Source organism: Melanotaenia boesemani, chromosome 24 (assembly GCF_017639745.1).
Source record: "Melanotaenia boesemani isolate fMelBoe1 chromosome 24, fMelBoe1.pri, whole genome shotgun sequence".
Classification (NCBI taxonomy): domain Eukaryota; kingdom Metazoa; phylum Chordata; class Actinopteri; order Atheriniformes; family Melanotaeniidae; genus Melanotaenia; species Melanotaenia boesemani.
The window spans coordinates 16449460-16461545 of NC_055705.1; the positions used below are offsets into that span (position 1 = coordinate 16449460).

At 40.0% G+C, this 12086-nt stretch overlaps 1 protein-coding gene across 3 annotated transcripts in view; it reads right to left on the reverse strand.

Moving 5' to 3' along the window:
* Positions 1-5110: 5110 nt before the first annotated feature.
* The window catches only part of pard3ba (par-3 family cell polarity regulator beta a), a 175776-nt gene continuing 168800 nt past the window's right edge, over positions 5111-12086 (reverse strand). For all 3 annotated transcript variants that reach the window (XM_041978552.1, XM_041978551.1, XM_041978553.1), the window contains one exon: positions 5111-6231. In XM_041978552.1, the coding sequence (XP_041834486.1) occupies positions 5811-6231 (421 nt within the window). In that variant the 3' untranslated portion in view covers positions 5111-5810. The remainder of the gene's footprint in view (positions 6232-12086) is intronic.

Genomic DNA, 12086 nt, shown 5'->3' on the forward strand with positions numbered 1-12086 from the left:
GTGGGCGAACAGGGAGGCAAGCCGGCACTGCTTTTAGGGTAAATATGTTTTAAATTAACAGTGACGCTGAATGGACTTTATCAAAGAAAAAAAAGAGCACATTAAGTAAAAATGTATGTCTTAAAGACAAGGTGAAACCGAGCAAGAATATTGCAGAGGATATGAAATAATTTCCAATATCAGCCCAGCTGTGGAAATTCAATTTCACAGTTCATGAACAATATCAAACAAACACACTGGCTGAAAGAGCACACTCCAACTTGAGTGATACTGTATCAAAAGGCTACACAGCAGACATAAAAGCGAATGAGGAGGGGTGAAGGGCAGGCTAACTGGCTAATGGTAATCCATAATTCGGCCAATCTCCATATTTGGGCCGTTTAAACCGCACATTAGCCACCAGCTATTCCCATGATCTGCCTCAGAGTTAGAAACTAGGGGGAGTGAGCCAGCTCCTAATGAACTGTATAATTAAATGAGAAGCTACTATCGGCCCACTCGACTAAACTCGAGACCATGGTGCCTAAATGAAACAAATGGCAGCAGGTGAAGGACAGAAGGACAGCAGAGTAATACAGTGGAATGTGCCTTTAATGAACAAGATGAAAGCAGGGAGGCGAGAGCATGCGGAGGTCAATGTGGGTGCTCACCCGTACCCTCACTCTGCAGCATATAAGGGTGCACAGTCCCCACATGCACTTAGTGGGCCTATCTACTGTATATACACCCACACACACTCCCACTGTCGTCTTCTTTTTTGGGGGGGGAGCTGTGCAGAAGAGAGATAACTGCTTCAGCTCTCCTCTTTGCCCTCCCAGGAGCACAGCTTTTGATTGACACATGCTAACAAGCTAAGGTGTTCAACAGGGGCACCGGCAGAAAAAGTAATGCTAATAGAACTTAACCAGGGAATTCTCCCACAACCCCTGGTTCATGACAATAGACTAGGGAACAGCACGCACCTCAGATTTTCAGAGCTGTTACAAAAAATGTGAGCTCATGAGGTGGTAAATTAATTCCCAAATAAAAGCCCCTCCTGTCATAAAACAGGAAGGAAATCTAAGTGAATTTTACCCCCAAAATGAATGGAGCAGAAAGAGGTCCAACAAAAGGAGGATGAGTGCGGAGTGCAGATAAATAGCTATTAAGGAAAGGCTTGAAATTAAAGGTCACTGCGGCGAAAGAGGAAAACTTCTTCACATGGCGAGTGTTTGAGCTGATATGAAGCATGAAAATATGTCTGTCAGCGAATCAACGGCCGTGACCGCATCTAGTCGGAGTGTGTCATGTGATTGAACTAACAAATTCCTTCTGGATGACCACGAACAAAGGGGAGACACTCACAAGATGCACACAGACTGTAACTAATTACATAGACTGTGGATGGAGGAGTCGTTTCAGCGAGATGGGTGTTACAGCCAAGTACTCCTGACAGCGAGTTCAAAGCTTTTCTTTAATGGACGTAAAGTGCAATTAATTCTTGGATATTAAGTTGCTGTTGTTTATTATCTTTGGCAGCAAAGTGACCACAAGCACTTGAAGGAGACTGTTTACTGCATCCTTATTCTTTTAAGTACAGTAAAGAGCCAAAGAGGTCGACTTAATGCTCTGTGTTGCCCTCACTGTAAGTAAGAGAAGACGCTGGTCTTACTGGTACACAGGACATGCTTGCTGGCTTCTTACTGCTGGCTGATGTTTTAGGTTCTGATGCATTTAAAAATGGAGCTTTGTGGTTGCAGATCCCTGAGAAAAATAGCTTGAAAACATGCAAAAATCTGAGTTTTAGCATTCTATATAAAGAGGAATGTAATCATCTGGCCATTTTTTTTAAATAAACATCATTAAAAAAGTTTAAAAAAAAAGCCACTTTCTTGAAGAGGAAGGCTCAACAGGCAAAAGTACATCTGTATCATTTTGGTAAGATATTAACAGCAATCAAAAACAGTTTTATTTGGCGGATAGCCCCAAATCATAATAGATACTGTCTGTTATATGTCTGTTATCTCTTCTAAGACCTGAAGTCCCCCAGTTTAAAGGAACTGAGAGTAGATGATGCCAATCTGTGCCAAAATGACCATTTTGCAGACATCTCCTGAGCTGTTCAATGTAGAAAATGGTAATGTTCAAAAGCCATTCAAAGCCTTGAGAAACAAAATACAGTAGTATGTCAGAAATATACTAAAGAAATCTAAAAGCTAAAACAATCAAATAAATTAAAAGACTAAAGTACACTAAAAGAAACACATTAAGATAAAATAAAGGTAGAATTAAGGCTAAAAAATACAACAGTAAGAAACACTGAAAGTAATTAAAAGATTAGTGGAAGAAATTAAAGGCTAAAAAAATTTTAAAGATACACTCAAAGAAATTAAGAGGCTGAAAAATAAAAGACAAATGGAAACCACACCAGTTCTTTTAGAATGCATTTTTAAAATTCTTTTAAAAGTCCCACCATGGCCTTGCTCCATCTGACCTTTCTGAGCTTCTGGAGCCTTATTCACCTACTTGCTTCCTCAGGTGAGCTGATCAGCTGCTCCTGACGGTGCGGAAGCTCAGAGGGGATCATGTTCTCAACTCTGGAAAGATCTCCCTCTCCACATTAGACAGGCCTCTACATTGTCAGATTTTAAACCTGTCTTTTCCATTTGGCTTTTAACACAGAGTAAGATGTTAATCTTATTTATTATGATTTCAGTTGTTTTAATTGACTTTATGTTGTTTTATTCTGTGATGTAGGGCTTTGTTTATTTGTTTTATAATGTGTCTTCTCTTATGACTGTTATTTGTGGCTTTTATTTTAATTTTTTGTACAGTACTTTGGCGCGTTGTTTTGGATTGGATACTCATTTCATTATGGATATGCAAGGGTTCAAAGGGTTAAATTAGAAGCCTTAGCCATTTGAGGGCCTGACTGATTCCATGTTTATTAAGAACTTGACCTTATTGCACATACTGAATCTGGAACAAACGGAGCCTGTAAGATATTACCTATAAAACAAATTACTCATTAAATAATAATAATAAAAAAGAAATCTCTCTATATATATTACAGTAATATAATAGTCATAGTTCATGGTCAAAGTTATGGAATCTAATATGGATCCCAAGATGTGATGCCACAATATAAAATTAGACGAGTAATTTTACTGCCATCATAAACTCTGGTTCATATTCAACATTTTTTCTCACTTAAAGTTTTTAAAAACTTTTCAAACTTTGGCGCCTCAAGTGTTAATAACGCTTCTACCTTTTGGAGCCTTTGTTTCTTGTCCAGATGTTTGTATCTGTCGTGGTGCTTCGTTTCAACGTGTCTTCGTACTTTGTTTTCTTTCATTACAGCCTCACTGTCTCCATACAGAAGACCTTTACATCCGCAAACATACGCTCTGTTTTCAAAGTCCACTTTTCCTTTAGCTATTTTTTTCTTCTTCTTTTGTATAGGGGTTGTTAAAAGTTGACACAAGTGCTAGAGAACGCGCTCGCCTCGCAAACACGTGATTGACGTGCCAACGCACTGGCAGTGCATTATGGGACTTGTAGTATTATGATGCGTGCATTTTATCAGTGGGCCAGCTCATATACGATCATGGGGATCATGAGTTTGACACTGTACAGGCTGGCCAGAACCACAGTGACCACACATATTTGGTAGTGAATTTAGGCTTTTTTTTTATTAAACTGTTATCCACAGCTTCATAAAAAGTTATGTGTTGTACCTAAAAATTTCCACATTTACCAGTCAAAATCTCAGGCTAGTTTTGACATCTGAGAATAAATGTGTGTGTAAACCACATCCTGCAGCTATACATAGGTTTAAGAGCCTATTTTCTCTTAGATAGAAAAAGTCTAAAATCTAAACTGATAACATTCAATTTAAATTTTAATGTATTTTAATGCTATATCACTTTATATATTATATTTATTATTGGCAATATATTTTACATTGTGTTGCCTTACTGGGTAATATACTTACACATGAAAGATAATTAAATCTAATTTACATTAAGTTTTTCCTCACATGTAGCTGCTTCACATTCAGCAACGACTCAGATATCTATTCACCAGAAAGAGATAAGGTAATACGAGAGCTTAGACTATCTGCTGTTCTATATCTAGGCTTTTTCCAGTGCTCCGTGCTTGTGTTACCATACCATCAGGATGGCATTATCACGGCATGCTTCTCATAATGTTAAATACACATGGTGCATATGGAGGATATGACCACTAATTAACTAAAACATCCAAAAAATCACTTGTGGCTATTTTAAAAACTGTAAATTGAAGTTAAAATGGGCTCTTTATTGTCATATTTTATTTAATCTTTTTGTATTTATTCTGATGTGGATGCACCAAGTTTAGCTTGTTTGTGTATACTTGATTGGTTCAAGACATCAGCAAGTAATTTCCTCAGGTTTTGTAATGACAGGATGACTAGCAGACAGCTGCTTTTTCCTTTTCTTGTTTATCTAGCTATTCTGGTTTGTGAAAGGAATTGTTTACAAAACTACCATTTGAATGGAAATGTGTAATAATAAGCATTTGTTCATTATCTGGTCAGACAGACAGCACCCTCCTCTGAAATAGCTGAGAAACATTTGGACCCGGAGCCTAATTGCTTTAAATAAAGCATTTGATTAACATTTATTTGTCTGTGCTTTTTGGCTTTGAGAGGTCTATTTCCGCTCAGACAGGGGAGGGTCACACTGGTAGAGACTAGACAGATCAGCATATGCCTGCTCCCTACTGGCCTCGATGCTAATTAAACATTAACAGATAGAAAAAGCCCTCTCCACACACACAATTAAACCCCATATCAAAACTAATTTCACCAATCAGTGCCATCTTCACTTCTCAGAGCAAATTGGGTATTAATCATTTTCTAGTGGAGATTTTCTTGCCTCTAATTGTTGGAGATGACTCAGCCATTATCAGAAAGCTGGCTACTCTTATCAGTCATCAGGAGATTGTGCTCACAGAATTTAAGTGTAATATGGTAATAAAATTTGAAAAGTGATGACTCATGATGTTGCAGTTTGGGTATTTCAAATGTCTAAGTAGATGGAAATGGAGAATAGATTAAATGAGCTGGAAAGGGAACAGGATGTGAGTCTTTAAATATTTATTGCAAAGTATTTGTAGAAAAATCACACATTTATTTGACAGCTTATTCAAATCAAACAGTGTTCTGGTATGATATATTTAGGGGTAAAAAGTTTAATTCAATTTTTTATTAGTTGAACAGAACACATAGAAGGAGCAACATAGCTTTATGTGCTTATTTAAGTCAAGATTTAGACAAACACAAAAATATCACTAACAAATTCATCAATAATAAATTTAACACATATGAAGTAAATGTAATGGCCTCATCCAAATAATCATAAGCAAAAAAAAAAAAGAAAAAGAAAAAAAAATATCAGCATGATAGCAGGATGTAAAGGAAGTCCAAGCGACAAAACATCAAGGACTGGAAGACACAAGAAGGGCAGTTACTTCCTCTTCCTGTTTGTGGACTTCCTGTTTCTCTCTGCTGTAGCAGTCTAGCTGGTCAAGGTGACTTCACTTTATCTCCTTCATTTTGATCAGCTTGTGCAAAATGCAAGTCTGCACTACTTCTAAATGCTGCTTTAAGATTTGTTTTATACATTTGGCACCAATATATTTCTGCAGAACTTTGTTCTCAGTTTAATTTCTACATCATAAATTCACTTGAATATCCTGGCACACCTTTAAATATACACATTTAAACCTTCCTCCCTGAAAAGAACCCTACTTTAACCCTTTTTAAAAGCAGTGTAAATGGGCTGCCTTCACACTGCTCCTATCATAGGGTTCTTCCGTCTTGGGTCAGGCTGACTTTCATCTCTGTAGCGGTGGCGATCTGGGCTAGGGTAGCGGTCCCTAACGGCAGGGTTTCTCTCGGGGCTGGTGTAGCGGCCAGGGCTGGCCTGTCGGTAGCCGTCTCCTCTCCCTCTGATGGCTTCCTGGTACTGCCGCCCTCTGTGAGCTGTGGTGGGAGACGGGGGGACTTCCTGCCTTAGTGCAGCATGGTGCTTCTGTGGTTGGTAGTAGCGAGGACTGCCGGGCGCCGGCTGGGATTGAGTGGATGATTGAGGAATAGGCAAACGACCGGGGTGGCTGGAAGCCGGAGGGTCCTGGAGGTGGCTGGGGTAGGGGGCTGCCTCTCTTGGCGCTGGTCTGGAATGAGTGGGGTAATCATATGGATCCCTCCTGAAAGATAAAGATGGTTGTCAGGAAAAAAATTAAAAAATTAAGATAAAATCTGCAAACTGACACCATCGGAAAAGATTCACAAGCACATTCTAACATAGAGGCCTAAAAGTACAGTTAATGACCATATCTAATACTGGTTTAAACTGGTTTAGAGTGGAGGACATGCCAGAGATTTGGCCCTCCCTCACAGTAAGCCTCCTTCTGTTATTCACTTTACGTGGTGAGGCTGTGGCCTTGGCAGGATTGAGTTGTGGGGGGGACGTGGATGGAGAGATGCCAAGAGATAACAGCAAATGCCTTGGTAAGCATATATGAGGCTGTGTGTGTGTGGAGGAATGTGTGTGTCCCAGGGGTGTGCAGTAACGAGGCAGCCAGCTGGAAGTCTCCGGTTCCCTCCCACTAGCTGTTGGGTGATTAGGGGCTAAACCCCTGGGTAAGGCGACACGGGGGCTTTGGAAAGAGAGAGAGATAAAAAGTGAGAGGGAACAGGAGGATAAAAGGAAAAGGAAGACTGCTCACCTTTCATTCACACTCAAATGTTTCCATCTGGTTCCAGAAAGAGGAAAAGTTTATAAATGATAACTTCTGACTTCCGCTCAGATTTCTGACTACCTTAGTGGAGCTTGTTTTGACCACATCACCTCCTTTCATCAATGCTAGCATGGTTTTCTGGCAAGTGTAATGTGGAAATTATGTCAAATTAGCTTGCAACAAGGAGCTACGAAGGATATTCCTTTACAGCCAAAACACTTACGGGGCTGATTTGGAACTTGTTTCTAATCTTGAACCAGTTCCCCGTGTTTCAGTAGGCAGAGAACCAGCTCTTTGCCAGGAAAAATAGTTCCAAAGTGGCACCAAGTCAAAAAGAAATGCTCAAATTGGAGATGATGAGCATGCTTATGGTGAAAAAAGAAGCCCAGAACAAGCACCTGGTTGCAGCTGAGTACAGGTAAGAGAAGAGGAGTTGTAGCCTCATTTCATAATAAAAGATATATCAGTTAGTTGGAGTGTGTTGGAGTGAGCAAAATGGGCATAAATTTTAGGCACCACATCCGTTACCTACAGTATATTCCATTAATATCAGAGCCACAGAAGCAGGATTAGACAACTTTTCCTTTGCTTTTCTCATGATGGCAATGCTGAGTGCAGAAATACACTCAACATTTGTAATGAATGCTTTGCATCAGTTAGTAGGCGGCCTTTTTTAAAAGTTTGTGGATGTCTGTGGACACCAGTCACATGCACACCTGTCACAGTTTGTCTAATTGTTGGCAGGATTACTGAGAAAACTGAATTAAAATTTTCACTAGCTAGCTTTCAGCCTAAAGCTTAGTAGTTGGATGAGATGATGAACACAGAGAATGATGGAGAGGAATGTAAAACGTTAAGTGGACAACTACGTATACAAAAAAAAAAAAAAAGAAGAAGAAGAAGAAGAAGAAAAATGGATTTCACCAAAAACACTGGTGCAATCTACAGGAAGGACCGGGACCGTCTCTATTTTCTGAGGCAGCTGAGGTCCTTCAGCATCTACCGGATGATGATCAGGGTATTTTATGAGTGTGCTGTTGTGTGCTGGAGCAGCAGACTAAAGGTGGCTCATCAAAATTTATCTGTAAAGCCAGACATATTGGGGGTGTGAAGCTGAACTCTGCAGAAGGTGTTGAAGAGGAGGATGCTAAGTTAAGGGCTATACTGGACACTTTTCACCTCCTTAGGAGCAGAAACCGACAGGAAATCTTTCCTTCTTGTGGCCATTAAACTGTAGATCAGGTCTGAACCATAAACTCTTTGTAAAAGATTTTTCTATTTGTTAATATTTGTTTTTATTATTTTATGCAATGCAACTATTTCCCTCTGGGAATAAAGAAGTATTTCTGATTATTTATTTTTTTTTTTTAACATTTTCTTGTTAAAAAGAAACCTAAGCTAACCTGTGATGTGCTGCTTCCTAGTTATTTATCCTAAGTGCCTCATTTGAATACCAACTGTTTTCACATTTCAGTTGCTCAACACTTTGGGGGCCTCCTTTGTCATATCTGAGTTTCATGTTGCAGATTTTCAGGTTAGCATCAGCACAGAGTATGTTTTGGCATTTTCTTGTTCAAACAAACATCTGGACAGCAGCACATGTTTTAAAACTTGTACATACTGTATTGTTCGGCATCAATGGTGCCTTCACAGACCAAGTTAGACATGCCATGTGCTCTAATGTTCCCTCATACCATCACGGACGCCGGCTTTTGAAATAGAAGCTGAAAACAAGCTGTTTAGACCTCCAACTCTTTAGCTTGTGCATGTTTCTATATGTTAAAACTAAAATGTGCCTTAATTCTTTTCCTGATTATGGAAAATGAATCTTTTGCATGGATAATATCGAAGACAAATCTATTAACAGATACTAATAATTTAAGTCCAACAAGGAGCAATACAACAGATTTACTTCCCACCATTCAACAATGGCTCCCACTGTAGTTATTATACAGAAGCCTTGAGCTTAGCCTCTCCCTTGTTCTGTAATCGTATCCCTGCGTCTCCTCTGTCCGGTCTCTTGAGTCCAGCTCAGCACCTGTTGACTGGCCAATTAGAAAGACTCACTCACCACAGATTAGGTAGCACACAGCTTGGTTGTGGGTTTGTGTCTGCAGACTTCCCTTAAGGATATTCATGGGCTGTGGTGACATGAACTTCTATATATATATGTGTGTGTGTGTCGCACGTATCAGTATAGTGTTTTTTCTGAGGACTGGGAGGCCTGACCACCCAAACAGAGCGGGGACAGGATACACAGGTGGTCCCACCAATGAACAGCACTGACTTGTCAGTCAGCAGAGCTCCGTGTAACGGCCAAGGCTTCAGAAAAGGAATAAAATGGAGTGAAGAAGTGAAAAGACTGAAGGAAAAAAAGAGTAGTGAGATTCCATCTAAAATAAAGATGTGAAGTCAGTAAAAAAAGAAGAGGAGGCGAAGCCAGAGTGGAAAGAGCAGGCAAGAGAAAAAGAGGCAAAGGTCAAACTCCTCATTAATCCAGATTAAATGGTGAAGGCCACCAGGGGAGGAAGGATGGAGCGATGTTAGAGGAGGGGGAACACCTGGGTGCTCAACCTGACTCAAGGCCACCCAAACAGACAGGAACCTCTGTATGCTTCCCCTTTCATCCCTCATCATCTGCCTAATTTTTTCCCCTCTGCGATCATCAGTTTTCGCATATTTTCCAGTTGGATATTCATCTCGCTCTCTTCCTTTCTGTTCCGCCTGCTCTCCATCACCTCTGCAGCCTCTCTCCTTTAATATCTGTTCATCTCCTCCTGCACTCACTCTTTTAATGCTTCAATCTTCTTTGCATCTCATCAATTCTTCCCTCCTCTGTGTTCTAGGGCGAAGCAGTCACATGTCCATAAATCTCAGAGATGAGAGGCGCTCCTGTAATGTAATATCTTGTGCACAAATTCAAAACTTGCATAAAAAAGTTAGAATTGCTTCCTTTTATGGGCTTTCTGGATGACAGTGTTAAATCAAGCAGGATTAATTGCTTAGAGCTAATTCACACATGACCTCTGACCCTGAAAAAACATTATTTTGTAGCTTCATATGGGCTATGGATCTGCCTTTGAGCTAGCTTAGTGAAGCCAGTGCCTGGTTTTAGCAAAAATAATCTACAAAAACAAACATGGGGGAGGTCGTGAGGTATTGTGGCTAATGGCATGACCGTCTAAAACAATATGAGTATCTGTGTGTGTCCCTGGTTAAGCAGCTGGAGGATTAAGGGGTCCACAGGCCTCAGTGACCCATCAGGAGTTCCTCATGCCTGGGTCATACAGCTGGTTGCAGCCTGGCTGGCAGCTGGAGGGAAAGTGAGCATGTTTAGGCTGTAATTTTTTTGATAACCTGAAAAAGTCCTGCCATGTCGAATGGCTACAGTGCTTCAATTTTGGATAAATCACGGCTGAATCTAGAGGAACTTAGTCAAGCGATTCTAGACAATTACAGTCAGAGAAGGGTGGAAGGCTGCGTTTGTATATTCAAAGTGTCAGAAAAAAATTCATGTTTACTTTTTAGCTTATGTAACTCAGTTAATCAGCAAGTTTCTGAGCTATTTAGCATATGACTAAGACAGAGGGAGGAAGAATAAACCGAGGATTGAAATATTATCGCACGGAAGACAGAGGAAGTAAATTAAATGTACTGCACTTCCCACTAATTTCATAACCCAGAAGGAAAAAGATCATGTGGATGGTTTTATCCTCTGAAACAAAGCAATTTCCTGAGGACTCCTTTTACTTTTGAGCGATAAACATTCCTGCTGGATTAAAATGCTGTTCCCCATCGGTAATGACAATTAGAGGAGCCCTGCTTATGCTGGTAATCTAGCTTGAAAAGAGCATGTGACAGCAAGAGACAAGCAGGCAGTAGGTGTGCTCTCATTCAGCTGTCAAGTACATTTCACATACACTTCTTGAAATGTTAAAACCAAACATCACATGTAAATAAGAGCTTCCATGAGCTGTGTTTAGATCAGACAAATAAATTTGTCAAAATGAGTTATATGAGGGTCCATATAGTTCTTGCTAGGCTTTTTTTCCCCTTTTTGTCTGTATTAAATTGACAGATTTTGAGACATTACTGCAAAGCTGTGGTGAAAATGAATTTGCAGGTGATGCTAAATTGTCACCTGCTTTCTAACCCAAGTTGTTATGCAATATATATATATATATATATATTTTTATGAGTGTGTTTATGTGTTTAGCGTTGGAAAACAGCACAGATTTTTAAATTAAATTCCCAGCCCTTTCTTGGAATCAAATCCACTCATGAGCTGCAGAAGTCGTGGCACAAAATAGACAGTGAAAAGAAAGAAAACGAGATGCAGATGGAAAAAAAAGAAGAAAAGACAGGCTATGTTTAGCAGGAGACAGGCAGAGAGACAGATGAGACTCTCGTCTGTCCCTCTGAGGTCTATATAGAGCAACAGTGCAAGGTGTGATGTGAACCACAGGGACCAACTAGAGTGGAAAGCTGTAATGACACGCCGTCTAATACATCTGACTCACACTCTGAGAACATCATCACCATATACCACACTCCCAACCACCCTCTGAGAGCATGTGATAGTGTGTGTACAAGCAAATGATAGACTCAATATTACATCCACAGCTATGCATGTGAATATGTGTAGGGAGAGTTTATGATTACACACTCTGCAGTGAAAGAAAAATGTGTGAGGATCCATCCGGGACTATGAGAATGTGTGTTGCTGTTTAGGCACAGTCCTATCCTGCACCTGTCTCCAGGAAACGGAAGCAGGAAATTAGTAACCCCACACCATAACCCTCCAGTTCCTCATTAGACCCTCACTTTCACCACCACGGTCCCCCAGATACCCCCCAAGTCTTTACAAATGCTTCAACACAAGTGTTTCACTTGTGTCTCTTTTAGACCCACAAAGGAAACATGTGCTTGTGTACATGCTCAAACAAAAATAAGACTTTATTCCAATTAATGCATTTCTATTAGCTCCATAAAAAATGCAATAATGACTCACATTCACATTATTTTCTACTATGGAACTGCAGGATGTGCAATCATACAAAGTCTCATTTACATTCATATTTTTTTTTTTTAGCAGTGGTTCTCAACCTGGGGTCTAGGATCCCGCAAGGGGTCCCCCAACGAGCACAGGGGGTCCCTGAGGCTTTGAATATTAAAATCATTGTGATTAATGTCCACAAACTGTCCCTATTTTAAGGAAAATAAGTAAGGCTGTATGTTGTTCATTTAATTTTGGTTTTATCAAAGGACAGGACTCAACCGGAATACATTATATATAGTGAGAATCTCACTTTTGAAAGCCT